Raw genomic sequence first — 25,157 nt, forward strand, 5'->3', positions numbered from 1 at the left:
GTTATATGGTTTAATTAGACCACCATTGGTTTAAGTGTTAAAGTTAATGGCTTCCGTAAGCACCTGGTCTCCACCTCTCATCCTAAAAGGGAAACCCCGCCCTGGCCACGGGAGGCAATTTCAGCAGCTAGGATTCAGGCAGGACTGCTCTGCCACACTTTGGTGTAAAGTAACTACCGGGAAGTACAATTTCTACGTACTTATACTTTACTAGTCAGTGTTGTTTCCATTTTGCAATGCTTAATATACAGAAAATGACCGATCTAACAAGATTGTAGAACTGCTGTTTTAGAAAGATTTTGGAGAAAGAAATACTTGTGAAATGGAACATTCTACATAAGAGTACTTTTACTTTTGGTTCTTCGCGTAGGCCTATATTTTGATGACAAAAATGTTGTACTTGAGTAAGATTCTGAGTCAGGACTTCAACATAGGATTTATACATTGTGATACTGCTTTTTACTAGTTCTTCTTCAATCCCTGGTTGCACTTAAGACATATCAGCAGTTCAAAGCAACAAGCAGATTGGACCTGGCACCCCAGAGGGTTATTTGACCTGTACCCTATGGGTTGCCACATACTCGGAGTAGGAAACAAGCAACCAGGCCTACCAAAACAAGCCCAAAAGAAGCGACTAGGCCACATGAGTGTCCCCCCCACACACACACACACGAACACACACACACACACACACACACACACACACACACACACACACACACACACACACACACACACAATCAGTTAATATTGCATTGATACCCCTTTAACCACTTTAAACCTATAGTATAGGCTGTTACATCATCCTATTCTCAAACAAATCTTCAAGAAAGATTTTTTAAATATAAAATATGTTTTCTAAGCATCTTATGAACACACATTTTGTATGGGGGTCCTCCCAGGCACAACATATATTCTGACAGGGCTGTGAGGACAAGTCGCTTATTGGGGCAACCAGAGCCAACTACCAATTGTGAAGCCACAAAAAAACAAGCCCAAAGTGGCTTATATTAAGTTGACATGGCAACCCGGGGCAGCCGGTCTCTTCAAACAGATGCTGGGGCTGACACACCTCAGCTGCCAGAGCAGCTGCTGCAGCGCACACACGCACGCACGCGCACACACACTCCCCAGGGCTCCAGGAGTGTGAGAAAACACAGTGTGTGTGTGTGTGTGTGTGTGTGTGTGTGTGTGTGTGTGTGTGTGTGTGTGTGTGTGTGTGTGTGTGTGTGTGTGTGTGTGTGTGTGTGTGTGTGTGTGTGTGTGTGTGTGTGTGTGTGCCATGCCTGCAGTGCAGTGTGGTGCCAACCTTTGTCCCTCTCTGCGTTCTAGATAAGTCAGGAGGATCAGAGGATCCCAAACCTCTTCAGCTCCAGACCTAAAACTTCCAAAACTCTTATCTCCATGTTCTAACCTTTTGTGTTTTCTTTGTGAATTGGTCAGTAGTAAATGGTGCATTTATATAGCACCTTCATCCAAGGCTCTTTACATAGATTGTGCATTACATTCACACATTCAGCCCAAAATAGCACATCTACGTGTCACGCTGTGTAGATCGCCTAATTGTTCACCGACCAGAGGAAGACTAAAAAAACAGGTTTAGAAATACGGTAGAATGGACGATATCACGAGGCCTTGGTAATGTCTCTCTGTACATGGTTTTTATTTACATGATACAATTCTGCTGTAATGCTGGATAGCAAGATTATATGTAATACATAAATATCAACACAGTTTGTTGTTTTTTCTTTTTTTGTACAAATTTGCATATAACTAAGAATCATAAAGGAGGGGAGAAAACAAAAACCTCAAACGGATACATACAGTTGTTGTTTTGTCCTTTCTTTTAAATGAAAAAGGGAAGAAAAGAATCTCATCCTCACAGAAATAGAGAAAAAATAAAAGAAACGGGATCAACACAAGTTACAAACATTTAGTTTTCCTCAGGCAGCCATGAAAACATCACACTTCTCACAACTGGTCGTGCACATGCACGCACACACACACACACACGCACGTCTACAGTGCTCGATTGCAGACACACACACACACGCACACACACACACACACACACACACACACACAGATCAACAGCTGTTAAGAAGAGAGAGATGAGAATTGAAAGTACATCTAAGTCCAGGTGTAGTATTAATTTCTCATAAATCCAACTCGAAGCCATGCTTCCGGAATTCCTGTAAACAACGTGTGCTGTTATTAAAACCGGCGAGCTACACAGACAAGAAGGGTTCGCGTACATCACCACACACACACACACACACACACACACACATCTGTGCTCACACAAACGTTCCGTTAGCGCCGCATACGTACAAAAATAACAATAATAATAATACATATAGCATGGCTCACATACCCTAATTCCACGAACGCACTGAATGAATACATGTGCTAACAACATCAGTACTATAATAACCAACGGAAAAATAATGATAGAAAATTAAAACATAATTTCAACGGGAGAAAACAAAACAAAAATAGTCTCTCAGTGGATAGAATAGAAATGTCCCAAAAAAGAAAAAATGGAAACGCTATTTGAGTGGATGCCAAAGCCGTTGCAATTCATTCAAAGGTTGCTTTACATTTACACACTATTGCAGATAACGTACGCTTCAACCCATGCATTTATCCCATTCATCCATCCACCCCCCATACAGTGAGGGGAGGGAGAGAGGCGCTGCTATCCCCCCCCCCCCCTGCCAGGATCACCTTAAAACCAGCCCTCCGTCCCCGAGCTGCAACGGCATCCACGACCGCATAGGCTGACCTGATGTGGTCTATCAGATCTGATCTGATCTTTAATTAAGACTAACCGTCCACACTGTTAATTGCCAAGGGCATCACGTTTGATTGGTGTAGGCCTACTCAGGTGCCAAACAACAGCTGATCTACAAGCTCACAGTGAGCTGCTAGATCGGCTGTTTTTTGGCAAGACCGAGACAGAGTTTCATTCCAAAAACCACCTAGGAATGTGGTTCAAAAATCTGATTCACACAAACCTGTTTCCATGTGGTTCATGAAATAAAAGAAAAAGAAAATCTGATTTGAATCTGGATATTAACCAACCCATTTAGACCTGAAAGCAAATCTGTGTCACTTGTAACCACTTTAACAATTATTTTATGCTTTAGATCTGCTATTTTTGAAAAAACTTGAACATTTGTGCAAGTCTTTGAATATTTTTGACCCCATTCTATATTCTAAATCCTTCTTCCAAATCAGTGGTTCTCCGACCTTTTCATGTCAAGGACCCCCAAAATAACGTAATTGTATTTGGCGGCGGATTCCCCATCTCAAAATATGTTGTTCCAGGGACCACCCAGAAGAAAATATTTGAGATACAAATGTTAATATATTCAAAGACGTGCACAAAAAAAATCACGTTCTTTCAAAAATAGCAGATCTACAAGCTCGCAGCGCGGCACTCTGCTATTTTTCAATAGTTAAAGCACAACATAAGTCTAGGCCTGAATGGGTCCAAAACAAATGTGATTTGTGGTTCCAGTGTGAACGGTGCAGCTCAGAGTAGCAGGGGAGCCTCTTCCACCCATCCATCCATTACCGTCACTCACAAAGTCCAGCGATAAGAGCCAGCGGCAAACTGAAGTCGATATTCTGTTTTCTATAATTCTATGACACCTTTCGCCTCTGGAACATGAACGACCTCCCAGTCGCCATGGCGGGTCAAGACGACCCGCGGCCCGCGCAGCGCAGCGGGCCGGGGCGTCTCAAGAGGCACCGAGAACGACTGGCCCAGAGCAGAGAGAACGTGCTGGGTCACAATGACCCCGTCGTTTCTGTCCCCCAGGCTCTCTTGATGAGATTCTGAGAGAAAGTCGAGCGGGGGAAGAGAAATGAAGATTGAAGCAAGCGTCGGCTGTGAGGTAGGTAAAGCTATAGGAGAGACGGAGACCAATCGACGAGAACCCCTTTGTGCGTAGTGGGGGCGCTTAGTGGTCGTCTGGCTTCAATACGAAAACGGAACACGGGGCGAAAGGGGTCACAGAAGGGAGCGAAGGGACACAGCTCTGGTGGTGTTGTCGTTGTCGTGACATCTGAATGCAAAAGGTTGAAAGAGCCGCCAAAGCTTTATGCCACGCGTTGACCTGGTCAAAACAAAATGGCTGCCCTGCGGTTTTTTGGCACAAAATGGCGCCTGGGTTTAGGTGAGAGAGGAGCACAGCATATCTTAGCACAGTTCACCTGGGCTGCTCTGTAATAAGACAATACATATTCTTTAAAAAAAAAAAAAAAAGTAAACGAAATTAAAAGAAAAGAAAAACGATCAAAGAGCGGCAAAGACACACCACAGGAAAAAGGTAGGATAAAACAAACTAATGAATTCATAAAAAAAAAAATAAGGAGAAAAGTGATCATTCATGCATTGCCCCTCAAACAGGACCTTTACTTTTTTCTTCTCTTTTCCTTAATTTTTTTTTCTTCTTCTCGAGGCAGCATCTTAAGAGATCGAGTCCTTTGCATTTTTTTTCTTTTAAATCCTTTTGTTAACCATCCATGCCAGTGTTCATGTCCAATGTTCGCACTCATACTCCAGTCTTTTAGTCAAAAAGGTTTCATCATGGTTTTATGCCGTCGCGGTCGCTGCTGCTACTCCTCTTGTGTGTTCTCTGGATGTTTTCAGCGACCATGTGCCCGCGGCTCCACTTATATTCTCTGGATCTTGTCGGCGACCACCACGGGGTTCTCTTTGCGGATCTTGGCGGCGGCCTCTGCCTTGTAGTCGTAGGGACAGTTGTGCTTGTCAGAGTACCGGTGGATCCCGCAGAACAGGTTGCCGCAGCGGCAGTCGAACCCTGGTCAGCAAGAAGAACACACAACAAAAAAAGGTCAACAGCCGTTTGGACCGGATGGTTAACGCCAAATGTACTGCGACACACATTAACACAATCAGGTGATATGAATGAGCAGATCTACTTGATCCAATTCCTTAACTCCTAATTTGGGCATGTCGTTATAGCACAACATTTTAGCAAATCATTTCAAACCTTGGAAGAAGAGGAGCGAACCGAGCACTCCAAAAACAAAGGAGGAGAGGGTGTGAAATCTAGGTGCTTTATTCCTGGTTCTTCTCTCTTTTCATTTAAAACATTTCCATCAAACAAAAAGCTGATCTACAAGCTCACAAGCTCACTGCTCTTCTTCCATCTGCCTCCATCTCACCCCGTCCTCTGCCTCCTCTTCTTTCACACCAACTAACGTCATGTTCTCTTACACTACATCCATAAATCTCCTCTTTGGTCTTCATCTAGGCCTCTTGCCTGTAGGTTCCAACCTCAGCATCCTTCTACAGATATCCTCACTGTCTCTCCTCTGTGTCCAACCCATCTCAGGCTGGCCTCTCTCATGGCTTTATCTCCAAAACATCTAACATGCGCCGTCCCTCTGATGTACTCATTTCCTATCCGTCCGTGTTACTCCCAGAGAGAAGCTCAACTGCTAAATGCCCGTAAATAGACGACGGTAGCCTTTTTTTCCTTACTGGAACTATATCTGCACTGACTTTGACTTTGATCTCTAAGGACCTTCCAGGGAGGGTGTTTTTTGTGCGTCTTGCCGCATCACCCTTTCTTGTTTATTTTTTATTTTGTATTCTTTTTTTGCTAGTTGTTTTTATCGCTCTGACCTTTGGACACTGCACTATTAGGTTGTGTTAGTAGTTTTCTTTTAGTATTTCTGCTTGTGTTTGACATGATGTACTTGTTGCACTAACTAGCATTGACTGTTATGGTCACTTTGATTTGGGCACTGTATTATTTTTTGATAGTCGTGCTTTAAGACACTTATATTATTCGTTCCCTTTCCTGTTGTACCTTGCTCTTACTGTACTTACTGTACTCTGTACTCTGTTCTTGTTTTTTCTTTTTATCTTTTTCAAGTACTTCTCTGTAACTTTGTAAATAACCTTATACTGCTGTGCTGCCTCTGGGCAACACTTTTTCCCCCTTGGGATAATAAAGGTATCTATCTATAAAATTGTTAAATGGTTTCCCCGGGCTCACCTGTCAGTCCGACCCTCTTGCGGCACATAAAGCAGCGGTTCTTCTTGGGTTTGTTTCCGTCCCCCTTGCCGTCCTCGGCGCCGGAGGAAGAGGAGGCTACGGGGCTGGCACTAGAAGCAGTGGGCTGGCTCACAACTGCAAGCACAAGGAGCAAGAACACAGACACCAAGAGAGTTTAGTCGCATTTATTTTTTGTTTGTCTTTGCCCAGGGACGTGCTGGGCCCCTGATTCAGCCCGGGGAAAAAAAAAGAGTTGGAGAGGCCCTCGTTGCGCGCTATAGAGAGAGATCTCTCTCTATAGCGCTGCTGCTACTCAAAGATTTGCCATTTCAGCTCATGACAAGTGACAAGCCAGTGGGCCAATTACACGAGTTATATTTCGTCGTTGTCGGGTGGAAACCTTGTCTGTTCAAAACCGTTTGTTTTGTATTTATCATTTTTAAAATGATTTAGACTAGTGAAAACAGCCGATCTACAAGCACACAACGCCTCACACCGCGAGGCGTTGTGTGCTTGTAGATCTGCTGTTTTCACTACTTTTGTGCGACGGCCTTGTACGATGAAGCAGGGCTTTGCTTTGCGAAAGAACATCCAAATTTGAAACACAATATATTAGGGGTCTCTAATCGCCTAATCTATGGCCCCCCTAACAGCAGAACAGGGCGCTTTTGATCTGAAAACCCATGCAGAATAAGATCTAATTTCGACCCTGTTTAGTCAGGTTTATTTTTTTGTTCATCTTTGCCAGTTCCCATGTTTACCGTGGTGCGGGTCACATGCCGGCCTGTGGTGCTGGGTGTGTAGACGACCACACGGCTCCTCCCAGTCACATGCAAGCAGCAGCAGCAGCTTCTCCTAACCACGCTCCAACCCTCTGGTGTTCCTATTCTGGTGCATGTCATTATCGAACCCAAAATGTTCCCGGAATCAGCAGCCGATCTACGTGTTCCAAGTGTTGTCTCGTTGGAGATCAAGCCAGTATTATACTGCTTAGGTTAACGCTAACATGCGTGCGGGGCCTTCCCATACAAACCTGTCAGACGTTTCATACGTGAAACGTTATGAAAAATAACGTTAAAAGTAGATATGCCTAACCACGCCAGCAGCATGCACGTTTATTAACTTCACTATAAACTTAAAACCCTCTATGTACTTAGCAAAAGTTGAAAAGAGTTGTCTCTGTACTTGGTTCGCACTTTTTTTTTTACATCAAATGTCTTCGCTGGACCCGAATGTCTCACAATTTTTTTATGCTGTGAGCTTGTACATCGGTTATTTCCGGCGATCGGTTATTTCCCCCTAGCACAAGGACACTAGGGTTCAAGTGGAAGTCCAAAGTTGTTTTAATACAATTGGCTGAAACTGTACCCGTCATCACCTGCCTCTCCCAACATAAACCCAAAAGCATTAAAAGGTAGCAGATCTGCAAGCTCGAAACGAGGCGTGAAGCGACGCGCATCGAGCTTGTAGATCGGCTACCTTTGATGCTTTTAGAATTTGAATCCTGGAAAAAGTAACATAGTGATGGACGTGTGAGGTTTCCACCGAGACCAGAGCGAGATGAGCTTGCAAAAGGATAGCGTGCCGTTTCCCAGAAAGATGTCAGCACGCGGGCATCGAAGAATCTCAATGCCGAGGAAAGTATTTCTGAAGCAGGCTTTTATTTCTAGACAGCCTCTCTCCCTCTTCCTCTCTCTCTCTCTCTCTCTCTCTCTCTCTCTCTCCCTCTCACTCTATATCTCGGGAGGCCGTAAAGGGAAAGTGATAGCTGTGGGTGGGAGGTATGGGAGAGAGGGCACGTCGAAAATAAACCTCAGCCCCCCGAAGTGGGTCACGCACCGAGCAATGTTTGCCTTTAGAGGTCTGTGTGTCTGCCAGGGGTACGCTGAACGTGTGTGAGACGTGCACGCGCGCACATGTGTGTGTGTGTGTGTTAGGGATGGGACGATAAGTGATATTATCGTTTATCGAAACTACTCACGATAATTGTATCGTGGAGATTTACTTTATTGCGATATCGTCCTCCGTCATGCACTGGGATCAATTCACTTGCCAAGCAGCATATCCGGTACCACTCAAACCCTACGCCTACGTACTTGATACAGTATTTTTTCACTCTCTATCAATGTCTTTAAATAGCTGATCTACAAGCTCACAACACGTTGCAACGCAACGCGTTGTGAGCTTGTAGATCGGCCATTTTTTGGCAAATGTCCCGCCCCAGGATAATGGATTTTGGGGATATTTCGATTAGCGTGATTTATTTGGTCACACTAATCGAATGAAATTTTCACATCGTCCCATCCCTACTGCCAGTGGTACACTGAACGTGTGTGTGACACGCACATGTGTGTGTGTGTGTGTGTGTGTGTGTGTGTGTGTGTGTGTGTGTGTGTGTGTGTGACTTACCAGGCTCTAGGGGTTCCGGCTTGCTCTCTCTGGAGATGCTCATCTCTGTCATCTGCTGAGTCACCGGCAGAGAGCCTTGAAGAGTTCTACAGGAGAGGAGAGACACGGGGAGAGAGGGATGAGTCTGGACGCAATGCAAGACCACACACCTGACAGCTTCTTCCTCTCCTTGACTCAACCTCCTCCTCCTGGGCTAAATATAAAGCGCTGAATGAATCGAGTGGATTAAAAGCTAAAATAAAAATAAAAAATCTCAGTCCTACGGTGTGATGTGTGGAACACTTCAGACCTAACATGGAAATAGAGGCTGAAAAACAGCCAAAAAGGGCATGCACATCCGAGTCTGGTTGTGCATGGGGTGCTGGACTAAAAACGCTATTAGTCACTCAGGGAATATTAATAAAAACCTGGGAATAAATTCCTTACGTAACGATTTCTTCACCAATGTGTTTGTAAAGGTGTCTAGTAACATATCTAACAAAGATTGAAATATTTTTGGGGAGTCATTTTTTCTCTTATAGTATAGTGAGTGAATGAGACCCAGAATTACCCTAGCTGACAAAGATTTTCCTAGGGATGTTGAATTTCAATCTTTGTTAGATATGTTACTAGACACCTTTACGAACACATTGGTGAAGAAATTGTTTGGTAAGGAATTTATTCCCAGATTTGACAGGTATTCTGCTCATTTTCCCTGAATATATGCAATAAATAAGAAAAGAATAAGTATAATAACTATAAGTGTGGGAGCAGCAAATTTGTTGTGTGGACTCTTTTCTTATTTATTACACATCAGACCTTTGCTTTTATGAAATATCCGAAACCAAACCACGCTCCAAGAAGATGATTTTGATACATATTGCTAGTCTGACCACTTCAAATGCTCCGATCTTAAAAATAATAACCAAAAATAGACGATCTACGAGCTCTCAGAGTTATTGTTGTCTAAGGAATCCAAATTACTTAAATAAAAATAATCACATTTGAGCTGGGGACCCCCCTCACCCTGACGAGCACTTGGAGTTGTAAGAGTTGAGGCATTACATTTTGTTTAACACAGACAGACAGACAGAGTTCTATTGTGAAAACAGACGATCCACATGCTCACAAAGCGAGGCGTTGTGAGCATGTAGATCAGCTATTTTCACAATTTCTGCCTCTAATATTATGAAAATATGGAGAATGTTTAATCTTTTATTTATTTTAGAGGTATTAAACAGATCCTAAAAGTCCTTAAATTGTCACTTTAGAAATGTGCAGATACCCTCTATACACTTATACTGTATGTTGGTGTGTTTACTGTAGAAAGAGAAAACAATGTTTCACGTTAAGCTAATAATCTGTGGACTCCACAAAATAATTTGGGGACCTACTTGAGAACTACTGAACTGGACATGTCTGCTGTAGTACTAGAGACAGAGGTTTTCAAAGTGGGTGACGGGGCACCCTGGGGTGCCGTGACGGCAGTCCAGGGGTGCCGCGAGAACATTTGATAATATTTGGAATTTATTTGGACACTTAAAAGAATATTTAGTATCATTTTAAACTTGAAGTACAAAGTTATTCTCAGATAGTTCTAACCAAAATAGCTATTATCTCAATGTTTTCCTCGCAACATAATCACTAAAATATCGTCACTGTCGGGCAGAAACCTCGTATCTCCAAGTTTCAAATGTGTAAGTCTTTTGGTAAAGCAAAGCCCTGCTTCATCTTACAAGACTGTCGCACAAAACGAACGGTTTTGGACATACAAGGTTTCCACCCGACAACGACGATATGCTATAAATATATGGTGCTGGAGGTGAAAATTATAATGTAGGGGTGCCTCGGATTTAAAAAATATATATTTATGGGGTGCTCTGAGACAAAAAAGTTTGGGAACCCCTGTACTAGAGACAGAGAGAGAAAACTGACCTAGACATTTCTGCGGCGGAGACAGGCAAGGCGTCCACCTTGGCTAGACTGGCTTCTAGTCTCTGGATGGCTGAGGTGGCCTCTGAGGTAGCACTACCAGCGCCGCCTGCGGGGGGAGACAAAGACATCATGAGACGTGGGGGGAAAGACAAGCCACACAAAATGCAGAGATTAAATCTGTATGAGGACTATTTATTATTAACCCCAAACATATCAAAACCCATTCCGCTGCTGTCAGGCAGAAATCTCTCATCTCCTCCATATTTTAACTTTGTTTTATTTATTTTTTGTGCAAATTAACGCTCCTATTTGATCATACTACAGTTTATCAAGAATAGCAGATTTGCTATTTTTGAATTTGATTCCTGAACAGTTTTGGACATAATGAGGATTTGACGATTATGACATTTTACATGACGATTAATTGTCACTCAAATAATTGTGATTAACGATTTGCGAAAATATGCGAAATAATTGCGATTACGTCAAATAATTGTGATTAGACAATTATTTAATAATTGTGACAGCCCTATTTGGAACCAATAACAGACTTATAACTGAAATATATAAGTCGGCCCGACAGCAAGGAATAGGTCCTCCATAAAAGGCGAGTTCTATCAGGGCTACCAGACACATGTTGAGAAGGAAATCAGCAGCATTTGACCCTAGAGGGGTTGGAGGGGAGTGAACCCCCACACCCCCACCCAACACACACACCCACCCAACACACACACACACACACACACACACACACACACACACACACACACACACACACACACACACACACACGCACACGCACACGCACACACACACAAATACTGTCATGTAGCAAACAGCTGTCTTTCATTACGGTGTGAGTGGAGGGAGGGGGGGAATAAAAACAATGTCCTCCCTTCAGCCTCCAGCAGGAAACAGATGATGCCCTGAACTAAACATGTAAATACAACACGCTGGGCTAAACGTAGGCATGCAGTAGGGTTTTGTCTCCTACTGTAAATTGTCTTGTAAACCGATTTTACCTAGTTTTTTAATCTGACCCTTTAGCCTAGTGGGGTCCCATTGTGTAGTTGTTTGGTCGCCTTTTGCCGTTTTACGCCAATGTTTGAAACTCTGTAGAACTTTGAGGTTAGAATTGACTGCTATGCATTGACTGCTATGGTCTCTTTGGACTCTGGATCTCTGTGGACACTGTACTATTTTGATAGTTGTGCCCTAAGACACTTTATGTATATATATATTTATATATTATTCGCCCCCCTCTCTTGATGCACCTTCTCTTTACTGTTACAGTACTGTTCTTGTTTCTTCCTACTTTTTTCTTACTTCTCTGTAACTTTGTAAATAACTGTATACTGCTGTGCTACCATTGGGCAACTGAGTTTCCCCCTTGGGATAATAAAGGTATCTACCTATCTAGGTTTTGTGAAAATGTAGAGTGAGTTATGAATATAAAATGTATCATTATTATTATTATGTTATTGAAGTGCTGATCAGTTCAGCAGCATACTATCAGATGTAGCAGCAATCCCAACATACTCTACACAGTCAACGGCCTACAATAACTAACATAAGCTAACATATAGTTAACATGCTAACATAATGTGTGTATGTATAATAGATTATATTGTGTTATAATCACTGCTATAATCTATTATAGTGTATTATAGTTATCATAGTAATACATTCATACTTTATAGTTTATTATAATCACAGTTATAATACATTATAGTGCATTATAATTAGGACAGTTGTAATACAAATTGTATTATATTATGTATTATAATCACAGTTAAAGGTTACATTTGTTTCTTACCGATAGGGGTACTTTTGTGTAATGGAAAATGACGATATTTTTATGTGGTGTGGTGTGGTGTGGTGTGGTGTGGTGTGGTGTGGTGTGGTGTGGTGCAGTGCTAAAGCTGCGGTCGAAAAGGGGCTTATCTGTACACAGTCAACAGCCTACAATAACTAAGGTTTACGCTATTAAAAACTAAAGGCAGGCTATGAAATCATGACAATTATGAATTATGAAGAAAATGGACACCGCCATCTCTATGTGTGTGTGTGTGTCTCTCTAATGTATATAGAATGTGATAAATAGACCTTGTGAGGACCATATTCCCTGGTTCTCACAAGACAGAAGTGCTTGTTGTTTTACTGTTAAAGAAAGGTTTTTAGGGTTGCTTTATAATGCAGTGACGCGCCGGTGACGGTGTCACACACCAACGATAACGTATCTACAAGCTCACACTCAATGCGATGCAGAGATCTGCCATTTTCGGCTTTAGGGTTCAAAATGGCATTCATATAATAACCACCCTAAAATGCTGAGGTCTTCCCAAGTACAGTAATGTGTGTGTGTGTGTGTGTGTGTGTGTGTGTGTGTGTGTGTGTGTGTGTGTGTGTGTGTGTGTGTGTGTGTGTGTGTGTGTGTGTGTGTGTGTGTGTGTGTGTGTGCTCTTACCCATGGGGCTCATGGGGCTCATGCGGTCGCTGCTCTGCTGGCGGGTCAGGTGATCCTTGTAACACACCGAGCACATGCCATTGGTCCTGGGGTTGCCATAGAAACCACAGCCAGTGGCACAGAGCACGGGCATCGGGCTCTGGTTCGTCTCCTGGGCCATCGCTGGAGAGAAGAGAGAGAGAGAGAGAGAGAGAGAGAGAGAGAGAGAGAGAGAGAGAGAGAGAGAGAGAGGATTAGAGTGTGTGTGTGTGTGTGGGTGTGCGTCCGTGCGTGCATATGTGGGACCCTCTGCACACCAGACCAGTGATGAAATGCTCAGATGTGTGCTGCAGTCTCAGGACATCATTTCTTTCAGTCTTAGGCCTCAGTCTAAGGACACATTTCACTGACAAAGAGAATATTCCCAACGCTGCTCAGAGACAGTCCGTCGCCAGAAGAAGGCTTCATAAGAGATGCTTAACGGCCGGACTACACCAAGCCGTTTCGCGCGCGTCAGTGCGTATGCGTGCGTATGCGGGGCGCGCGCGCGTATGCGCGTTTTGGATAGATCCAGTGTATATCAATTCAGCCGGCTACACCAGGCGTACGGATAGCGCGAACCACGGATACGCATTCCCTAAAAATAGGATCGGTTCTATTTTTTAAGCAGGCGTATGCGTTTTGTACACAGACTATCTGGTCTTCCTCACATATACTCCCTCCTTGGTGTAGCCTGGAGCGTTTACGCACACGCGAGTGTTCACGGACAGTACGCGCGTATGTGCACATTTTTTGGTGTAGTCCGGCCGTAAAGCAATGCGTATTTACTTTTGCTGCGGACCCCACGTCGCCTGCATAACCTCATAAGATGACATTTAAAATAGCCGGAGTATTTTAGGATTAAAATGGCTAAACATATTTTTGATTCTATAATTAACCAATTCCCCCCCCCCCTGGAACCACCTCAAGGACCCCAGTGGATGAGGAGAGCTGTCGGTCTGTCTGTCTGTCTGAACTAATGCTGGGCAATATATCGAAAATGTATCGATATTGAGGTATCAACATGAAATGAGGTATTGGTGTAAGTGTCAAATGAATTAACAGACACACTACTATGTATGCGCGTAGCACATGCAAAAAAGTTGGAAAATGGAAATAAGGCGTTGCATTTCTCTATGTGTACTGTGCAGTGTGCATGCATGGATATGCTATTCATTATCTGAGCTAGGCGGGCAGTGGACCTAAAGCAGAAAAACAATATTAAAAACTATTGTTTTGACTAATATCATGACTAATATCGATATCGAGGTATTCAACAACGTTGTGGAATATCGAGGGTTTTCCTAATATCGCCCGCCCTTAGTGTTCCTGTGACAGAACACAGTCCTGTCACAGGAACAAACAACCCTGTTGTTCTGTTCAGCAGCACCTTGGCAGAGGAGCCATGTTACGTTCTGTCCTGTCCCCGAAACTTTGTCCAGTCCCCAGGGGCGTCACAAGGGGGTGGGAAAGTGGGACTGAGTTACTAGGGCCCAAGGTGGAGGGGCCTTCATTATTTTATACTGTAGCTATTGAAAAAATAGCAGATATACAAGCTCTGCTATTTTTTGAAAAGTCGTGAAAATATGTGCAAATCTTTGAATGTATATTTTTTAAGCATACGTTTGAAACTCAAATATTGCTTATGGGGGTCCCTGGAACTAAATATTTTGACATGGCGGTCCGTGGCCAAATACATATCATTGTGGGGGTCCTTGACATGAAAAGGTTTGAGCACCACTGACATAGAAACACAGGTTTTTTCAAAAAACCTTAGGATTTGAATTATTCAAGACTTGCACACATTTTCAAAAACAGCAGATATACAAGCTCACAGCGCGGCACTCGGTGCCGCGCTGTGAGCTTGTATATCTGCTGTTTTTCAATAGCACAAAATGTGAGTGGATCCTTGTACCCAGAATTTGGTGCGACACCCCTGTCAGTCCCCCCCCCCCTCTCTCCTCTCCTCTCCCTCCCCTTCCCACAGTTCAGAGAAAACCTGGCACGGCTCGGAGAACAACCTGGCACTGGGCTCAATCAGACACCACACATCACAGATGAGACAACAGCAGCCTCTGAAAAACCCAGTGTCCTTTTTTTTCATGTTGGTTTGTTTGGAACAGAAGGAAATCAGATCAGATGAGATGTGTGAGAGATGGCCTGAAGCAAGACAGCCACTGGTTTCCCAAGCTCTTCTGGATCAGGGAGGAGGAGGAGGGGAAAAAGAAATCCTGAAAGCGTTTGTGCGCACTCATCTGACCACCTCACACCGCAGCCTTTATTATCGGTACACATGTTTTTGCCGATTATTTGGGAGCCCACTGACTTGCGTTATATTCAAGGCCTGTGGGTTTGGGAATCTAGAAGCCTAGAGAATGGAATACAACCAGCCTAGTGAGGACTACAAACCATTGAACAGCATCCAGAGTCAGACCTACTGCACATAGAGTATAAGCACAACTGCTTTTTTCTTATCTTTTAATTGTATACTATTGAAATCGTATTGAAAAAGGAAAAGCTGCCATTTGTTCCAAAAAGCTTCATACCGTGTACATAACAAAATGGGACATAGCTCTGTTTACACAATGCTGAACCCCTCCAAATGTATATATGTTCTGTTTACACAATGCTGTACCTCCAACTGTATATATGTTCTGTTTACACAATGCTGTACCCCTCCAACTGTATATATGTTCTGTTTACACAATGCTGTACCTCCAACTGTATATATGTTCTGTTTACACAATGCTGTACCCCCTCCAACTCTATATATGTTCTGTTTACACAATGCTGTACCTCCAGCTGTATATATGCTGTACCTCCAACTGTATAATGTTCTGTTTACACAATGCTGTACCTCCAACTGTATATATGTTCTGTTTACACAATGCTGTACCCCTCCAACTGTATATATGTTCTGTTTACAAAATGCTGTACCCCTCCAACTGTATATATGTTCTGTTTACACAATGCTGTACCCCTCCAAGTTCCCCATTTTCAACTGTTTTCATTATGTTTTGACACTTGCATTGGCAATGTAGGCTTATGTTTTCTCATGCCAATGAAGCTCGTTTGAATTGGTTCCAAACATAAGTAAATCTGATGAGATCCTTTGAGAGCTGCCCTTAAGCCCTTCAACCCAACTCCATATCATTTCGGGGCTCCTTGGGATGAGAAGGTTTGAGGACCTCTGATTCAGAAGGCTCAGGTCCTCATGGGTTAAGGGAACCGCAGGCCTCTTGCTAAACTCTCCTGGCATCAAAGTTTTATGACCAACTCGTGAGTCATCATCACGTTGCGCGATGACTACCATATATGTCATTATGAATAAGTGTCGACGGTAATGTGTCTCAATCAGCCAGCCTCGCTGCTTCCTCCTGGCAGAGACAAACATGATAAAAGAGGCAAATGAGTCGTATTTTGTGTTGCTTTATCTCACCCACAGAATGTCACCCACGCTGAGAGAGAGAGAAAGACTGTTACTGGTAGGAGGAAGAACCCAGTGAACCGACAAGTTACAGCACATCTTCTCTGAGTAATACCGTTTCAAAACAGTTCCGTTTAACTGTGGCTCTGCCGCCGCAAGAGAGATATCAGTTATCCAAAACTTCCTGCACCGTTTTACACGCACACACACACACACGCGCAGATTGCGCACACACACACACACACACACACACACACACACACACACACACACACACACACACACACACACACACACACACACACACAACAACTATGCTTGTGAGGACGTCATGATTTAAGGCATTGAAAACACTGACAATAGCTATAAGCTTATTTTCCTCTGAAATAGTCTGAAATAGAGAAAACTAACTTCAACCCCTAAACCTAACCTCTAAAATGTCTCATCTCAACCTCAATAAGTGCCTACTTATAACCTCCCCAAATCATAGTTAACCTTAAAAACAACACTGTCTCTTATTGCAAAGGCCAGAAAGAATGCTCCTCACAATGTCCTATTTCTCTAATTCTACTATACTTGTCGGGATGGTTTGGCCCTGACAGTGACAAGTATAGTAAAACACACACACACACACACACACACACACACACACACACACACACACACACACACACACACACACACACACACACACACACACACAGAAGGGGAAGGAGAGCATCTAGACCTAAGTAGTGGAAACGTGACAGACGCAGCAGCGTGGCATGACGCTGCAGCTCCGCTAAGCTCCCACTGCAGCCACCAAACACAACACGTCAGCGACAGGAAGTTGTGTAATGGGAGCAGAGAGAGAAGTTTGTCTGAGGCAAGCGTACCGAAAAATCCCACACAAAAGAAAGAACCAACCAAACGTCACACACACTCGCACGAGCGAAGCGGAGGCAGCTGGTAGGAGGAGGAGGAGGAGGCAAAGGTCTTGACGTGTAGTCGGTTGTGAGTAAAGTACGCAATATCCTGTCTGTTTGGACGCGGGCCTGGTGCTAGTGAGCAAACCCTCTTTAAAAACCACCCCTGCTGGCAGCACCCCCATGACACATGTGTGACGTTTGGGGTTTTCCTACACAAACCCGCTAACAGTTGGCAACCGGACGCACGTACAAGGCTGAGCAACACACACACACACACGCACACACACACACACACACACACACACACACACACACACACACACACACACACACACACACACACACACACACACAACCAGTATCCTGTTTCATTAGCATAAACAACCCCTGAACCTGTTGTCCTCCTGTTGTCTTTCTTCAGACCCAGGCAACAGCTGCTGCTGGTACTGCTGGTGTCTTGTCTTCTATACCTGCCTGTGTAGTGTCTTATCTGTATTCTGGTCATGGACACAAACACAGTAAAAAAGACGGGCAGCTGGACTAATGTGTTCCAGAAGAGTAGAGTAGGACTGACTGCCTGACAGCTGGACTAATGTTCCAAGTAAAGTAGGACTGACTGACTGGCTGGCTGGGACGGTCGTCTCAGAATGTCCTGTTATTTAGAAAGACACCCTGGAGGTGTCCTGACCTCGTCAGCCGACGGACAAACAAAAACCTGTTAAATCTTCAGAGAGAGAGAGAGAGAGACCCCCTCCCCCTGTTCCTCTACCCTGCATGCATGCAAGCACAGGCGTGTCAACAAAGGGTTTCCTAGGAAAAATCCACAAAGCGCTCTCTCTCTCTCTCTCTCCCTCCCTCTAGCTCTCACGTGTTTGCCTGCTGACTGTGCTGAGAAATGTAATGCACACACACACACACACGACAGTGACGAATGCAATTTGTATTACAACATGTGTTAGCGTGCTTGTCCAGTACCGGTATCACTCACACTCACACACACGCACATGTCAGACACACAGCTTATTGTGTTTATCTGAGCAGTGAGAAACAAACAAAAACTAAAATCCATCTCCATTTCTGTTCAGATGGCAACAAAAAAATATTTATATTTTGTTTAACTGGCTTTGTTCAGTGATCAACAAAAGAGGTTAACTCGCCCCAGGGCCACCTCTAGGGCTTGGTTCTCTAATAAAAGAGGTTAGAGTTGCCCTAGAGGGCCATGGTATAGGGCTTGCTTCTCTAATAAGTGTCGTCAGCACTGAGAGGAACACAATGGAACAATGGACAGTGAGCTCAGCTGTCATGGAGCCGGCATGTCAGGGCCCACTTGTCACTCAAACAACACACATCTGTTCCTTACGGCCACAGTGAACGACCAGCCTGACACTACACCAGTTGTAGGGGTCCTTGAGGGCAGGGGGGGGGGTCCCCCAGAAACATGACGTGATAGTTTCACCAACAAAATAGACCTTTATAACAAAAGGTCTGTAACTCAAACAGTGTTGATTTCGTCGACTAAAACTATGACGAAAAATGTTTGTCGACTGCGTTTTTTTCACTGACGAAAACGAAATAAAACGTAATAAAAACTAAGGTGTGATGACTAAAACTAAGACTAAATATATTGACAATTTCGTCAACAAAATAAAAACTAGACTAAAACGTTAAAAAGACTAAAAGGGAGGGACTAGGAGAAGAGAGTAATTTTATGTTTGGTTGCTCTCAGGTGTTGAGTGCTGAAAATAGCTGATCTAACTGCGACGCGTTGTGAGCTTTTAGATCAGCTATTTTCATCACTCAAACAAGTTTGAAATCAGTCATTACGAAGCCATCAAGGCCTGCCAAAATACATTTCAGTTGACTAAATCAACTGTAGATTTAGTCGCCTAAAATCGTATGAAATTTAGTCGACTAAAATTAGACTAAAACTAAAATTTTAGACTTACAGGTGACTAATTTATGACTAAAACTCAATGACATTTTATTCAAAAGACTGTGACTAAAACTAAATCAAAATTTGCTGTCAAAAACAACACTGAACTCACATGGAACTGTGATTGTCCTTATTGAATAGTACACAGGACCGCAATGGAAACTGTTTGCATAATATTGATAATTGTCTGACTGTACCTCGTGCTTGTAGGTTTACATTTCTGATTAATAAAGTATTCAATCAATAAATGATCAATCAAGCAATCAACCACCATATAAACCTTGAGAGTGAACTATACAAATGGACACTTCCATCGCATATCAAACTGGGGGTGTCCTTTAAACCGGTGCTTCTCTAAAGCCCCTTTTCGACTGCAGCTTTAGCACCACACCACACCACACCGCACCACATAAAAATATCTACATTTGCCATTACACAAAAGTACCCCTATCGGTAAGAAACACATTGACCCTTTTAACTGTGACTATAATACAATATAAATTTGCATTGCAAGTTGCAACTATCCTAAATTATAATACACTATACTGGATTATAATAGTGGTTATAACACAATAGAATCTATTATCATGTATTACAACTATATCCTGGTGGTCTAAAAATGAAAAGTCAGTGAGTGATCAGTCATTATGAAGTGTTTGGCCCTGTTTGGCCTAGCTCAGACCTACTCTAGATTGGATACTTTTTAGTACCACGTTTAGTACCACTTTCACACCACTCCTTGTAGTGGAAAACCTGGCACAAGTGGGCGGTGTGGTGTGGAGTTGGGCCAGTGGAAAAGGGGCTAAAAAGTGGATTCCAGGGACTATGTGGGTCCATTCAGGTGGGGTCTACGTTGACCCATACAAGTCTGTAACTCTGACGGCGTACACATGGAACCAAATGAACCCGTCAGGGTTCATTTGGTTCCATGTGTACGCCGTCAGAGTTAATGGGGAGACCTCGAAATGTGAAAGTTTGAGAAACACTGCTTTAAAGCTATACTGTGTAAGTTGCTCAACTAGTGGTCAGTAGCGCTATAGCAAACCGCGGTCGCGTCTGCTTTTTTCGGCCGTTTTTCGCCGCGGACCGGGCCTTCAGACCCCCGCGTCCGCCTCGCCCGCCTCGCCACGCATCCGTAGTGTCCCTCTGCGGACCGGCGTTGGGGAGGTTTACAGGCTAGACTTCTAATCCAGTGTAAACAAAGCTGTTGAAGCAAGCTATTTCCTGAAGAGACCTCAAGATGCACTGTCATTGGCCGGTAGTGTATCATGTGTGTATGATCTGCAATGTGATTGGCCAACGTATACACAACGTATACGGATGATGCAGATCAGGGGCGGTGACGTTTCAATATTCAAATGGGTGCTCGTTTTTGACCCCGCCCCGCCCCCCCCCCCCCTCCCCCCCCCGCCCTCCCCCCCCCGCCCCCGCCCCCGCCCGCCTGCCTGCCTGCTCGGCCAGCCGCTTAGACAAAATGATAATGACCATTGCTATGTTTGACCACTAGAGGGCACTGAAAACCCACAACGCTAATATGTTCTATATATATATAAGTCCAAAAGTATTGGTATAACATAAAAAGCCTACAAAAAGGAAAAGCTAGGCTTTAGGTCTATACTGTATAGACCTACTGTATATTTGTGTATTTATATTTTTTTGGCACTGTGTTGATAAGTAGTTCCTAATGTTTGGATGAATGGACCATTGTAAGTTCTTTGAGTTTGCAATATGCTTAGAAAAGTCACTTAAAATTGCAATCCATTATAGAAACGTTAAGCACTACTATTCTTTGTTGTGTTGTGTTTTTTTTTTTTTCAAACTGTTCTCGACACTCGGCTGTACACAACAGTCCTTTTTATTTTTCTTACTGTCCTGTAACCTTAACTGGGTGACTTAATTTCCCCTTCCCCTTCTTTGTATATACTTACTGATTGTTTAGACTTAGTACTGTGTTCTATTCGTCTGTGTCATTCAATGTTATATGATATACTTTAATGGTTTCCTGTTGAAATAAGCTTAGTCTTTTCAGGATCTCATTTTAGTAGACCTTGTACCAGTGAACTGTACCGTCATGAAACTGTACATTTTCCTATGCAAACTTCTAATAAAGCCTTCAATCAATCAAATAGGCTTTAGGCTACATCAATTATATGTAATTCAAAGGAGCTTTACTGGCATGATAAAATACTATAATGCCTCATTCACATAGGGAGCAGCAAAGCTAAAGTTTAGCTTGCTTGGTCAATGTTATCTCAATGGAAACCAGCTTTAAAGCTTTCAAAGCTTTGTTCTGTGTATCTCCTGTATCTTTAAAGCTGGTTTCCATTGAGATAACATTGACCAAGCAAGCAAAACTTTAGCTTTGCTGCTCCCTATGTGAATGAGGCATAAGAACAGTTCAGTTGAGATTTTTTTTTTATTATTTTGGAGGTGGGGGTAGAATACTGTAGAGCTACATGGCTACATCACACAGAGTAGACATACAGCCAGGATGTGGAGGCGGGCTATGACGCTGGGTGACGCCCTCGAAAGGGACAAAGCCGACGTGTGATATCGGCCGAGTGCCAGGAATGCAGTTTGGCCAGTTTGGGGCGAACGACTGAGAATCAATGGGCTCTCATAACAGTACGCTCAAGCACTCACGCGCCCCCTATGTTCCCGCCGCTGATGCAGATGACGTCATTTTGCCGCGAAATCCCGCCCCTGTCACGGCCAAGTAGAAAACATATAAAGAAAAGGCTTTTGGGGCTGAAATTAATGGACTGGGGGTTCTAAAACTTTAGCGATTTAATAGTTAGGACAATTTTAAGATATGTTTTATAAAAAAAGTGACATAGTATAACTTTAAACTAATACGTTTCAGAATGATTAGCCCATTATTGCCGTGAGTGGAGAAGAGAAGAGAAGCTCCCACAGCACAGCACAGCAGCCAGGCACACACACACACACACACACACACACACACACACACACACACACACACACACACACACACAGGGTAAGTTAGGGGATTTCCATCAGCTTGGCAGCGGAGAGATCGGAGTCTCTCTGGCACAACAATCATTCACCGGCAGCAGCAGCACGACGCCTTGATGATCTGCAGTCAGTGCATGATGCCATGGGGGTTGGCGTTTTTTTCCACAATAACAAACATAAAAAGAAATAGCGGTTATAACAAAAGACTCACTGTGGTAGTATCTAGCTGGTAGCCTGGCAGGGATCACAGGGAAAAACAGTCTCGTAAAGATTGTGATAGATTGTCGATGACGCCATTCACGACTGTAATTACAGACGTGTTGATGGGGGTGTAATAATATATTTAAAGCCAGTGGACGATAGGATAACCCTGGTGTCTTACTGTCTTCTAGAGCCTATAAGGTCTACACACCATTGAATGGCATCCAGACCTAACTGCACATACAGTATAAACAGAGCTGCTATACCTTTAAACACGTTTTAATGATTTTTCTTCCTTCAATGTATGCTATTGATCTCGTATTGAGAAAAAGGGGATGCTGATATGTGTTCCAAAAAGCTTCATACCCTATACTGTACGACAAAATGTGACATTGTTCTGTTTACACAATGCTGTAGCCCTTCAACTGTATATATGTTCTGTTTACACAATGCTGTACCCCTTCAACTGTATACATGTTCTGTTTACACAATGTTGTACCCCTCCAACTGTATATATGTTCTGTTTACACAATGTTGTACCCCTCCAACTGTATATATGTTCTGTTTACACAATGTTGTACCCCTCCAACTGTATATATGTTCTGTTTACACAATGCTGTACCCCTCCAACTGTGACCCTAACCCTAGGCTATGTGTTCCCCATTTTCAACAGTTTTTATTATGTTTTACTTTTGACACTGGCTTTGGCAATGTAAACATATGTTTTCTCATGCCAATAAAGCTCCTTTGAATTGAAATTGATACTAGATAGGATAGACTGGTGTCTTCTAGGCAGTGCTCAAACTTTTTCATGTCAAAGACCCCCAAATTGACCCTTATTAGCCCACAGACCCCCCATTAGAAAAGATATGTCAGACAGGGACCCCCACAAGATAAGATGTGTTGTTGTGATTCTCAACCATTTTAAATGTCAAGGAAGGACCCCCAGGTGTGTGAGGTTATGGACCCCCATTTAAAGGAATGTCTATCTCTGAGACCCCAATATTGGGTGTTGATTTAACTCTGTTCCATTTTCACACTCTCTGAGATACATACTCAATAATTGTCCATTTGGTTCCTAACTATCATTTAACTGGGGACCCCCTGGCTGGAACTCCCGGCCTCAAGGACCCCTGGGGGTCCCCACTTTGAGAACCACTGTTCTAGGACCTGATAGATATAGGATAGACTGGTGTCTTGCCTGTCTTCTATAGGCCTGATGGCAACAACAGAAAGGATTATTGTTCTCTGGCTGCTGGCCGCACTGAGAACAGGGGCGTCAATTGGGTATGGCAGGGGTATGCAGCTGCCATACCTTGGCTACAGGGGGAAATAATGAAATGTACTTTTCATTCGCGCGCGTGCAAGACACCAGTCATGTTGCCATACCGTAGCTTTTTCTGAACTGACGCCGCTGACTGAGAATCATCATGTTTCACGAAGTACTGAGTCACTCCAAGCAGCACCCAGGCCTGGCTTTACACGCTATCCTATCACTGTGCACTCACACGCACGCACACACACATCCACACGATAACAGATCTGCAAGCCAACTACTCTGTAGATCTGTTCTTTTTTCACACAAACCATTCCTAGCTTTACTAAATAACAGAGCTGGTATCTACTGTACTGTACTGTGGGATCATTGCTACATTGTAGCCATGAACAGCCATGGGGAGGTGAGAGAGGGAGAAAACAAATATCGACTACAATGTATCGAAGCACTCCAACTGGTACTAGTACTGTGTTATTACATAGAAATAAGCTGTATTACAGTCGCTTATGTTTGCTCCCTTTGTTTCTGTCTCCCTTTGTCTAAAGAAAACCCACTTGCTTCCTGTTTAGACACACAGAACAGATCGCCCCCTCCTCCATTTCCCCCTGGCCAACAGAACACTGATGTCCATGGAACTATAAAACCATATTAATCTAAAATAAAAGTCACAAATGATAGGCTATTCCAACCACGTCTAGGGGACAGTGTAGTTTTTTTCCTAGAACAAACAAAAGGCCTACTCCCCCCCCTCCCACACACACACAGTAGAACTATATCACAAACACCACCAGACAGACAAGAGACAATGGCACCTCCAATCCACACCACACCATTTTTACATCGATATAACGGCCGTTTACATAGCAAATCGTCCCTTTCTAAACACGAATTAAAGTGTTTTTCTTGTCTAGTTCCCCACCACCACCCCTCTCTCCTCAGTAAGGATCAGATAGTCCCCCCCCCCTCCTCCCTTGTTGTTCCTATCCAGGCAGGTCACGTTTGTGAGCTTGTGATTATTTTAAGCACAGAGACAGAGAGAGAGGCAGCAGAAAAACACCTCGATAAAAGCTGACATCAATCCAACGGTTAAAGGGGTCGTATTGGGCCCTAACAAATATTCATAAATATTTTATTTTTTTAAAGATATGTATAATAATCAAACAACGGTCTTTTGTTGAAACACAGTAGGCTTTTTAGTGGTTCCCTTCCCACACACACACACAGTCACACACAGTCACACACACACACACACACACACACACACACACACACACACACACACACACTCTCACACACACACACACACACACACACACACACACACACACACACACACACACACACACAGGATCATTGATCGAGAGATTCTTACCTGTATATAAAACGTAAAGCTGCTCCAGACAGGGAAATATATAAAAAAAAAAAAAGCTTAGTTGTATCCTTCCTTCTTCAGCGGTAAAAACAGAATGATTGTCGTGGAAACAGATTAAATGTCCTTTTATTCCCTTGGTGTGTCCTCCGATTGAGACCGACAATAGAGAGAGAGATGGAATTCAGTTAGTCTGTCTGTGTGTCTGTCTGCCTGTCTGA

General features: G+C 43.4%; 1 protein-coding gene across 1 annotated transcript; it reads right to left on the minus strand.

The window, feature by feature from the left end:
- Positions 1-1,665: 1,665 nt before the first annotated feature.
- zfand5a (zinc finger, AN1-type domain 5a) lies at positions 1,666-25,157 on the minus strand. Its single transcript, XM_080739608.1, has 6 exons — positions 24,940-25,157; positions 12,829-12,990; positions 10,362-10,467; positions 8,448-8,533; positions 6,039-6,173; positions 1,666-4,832 (listed from the first exon to the last, which is right to left on the minus strand). The coding sequence occupies exons 2-6, from the start codon at positions 12,986-12,988 to the stop codon at positions 4,684-4,686; spliced, it is 636 nt and encodes a 211-aa protein (XP_080595734.1). The 5' UTR covers positions 12,989-12,990; positions 24,940-25,157; the 3' UTR covers positions 1,666-4,683.

This window comes from Nannobrachium achirus (genome assembly GCF_963921795.1).
Source record: "Nannobrachium achirus genome assembly, chromosome: 12".
NCBI lineage: Eukaryota > Metazoa > Chordata > Actinopteri > Myctophiformes > Myctophidae > Nannobrachium > Nannobrachium achirus.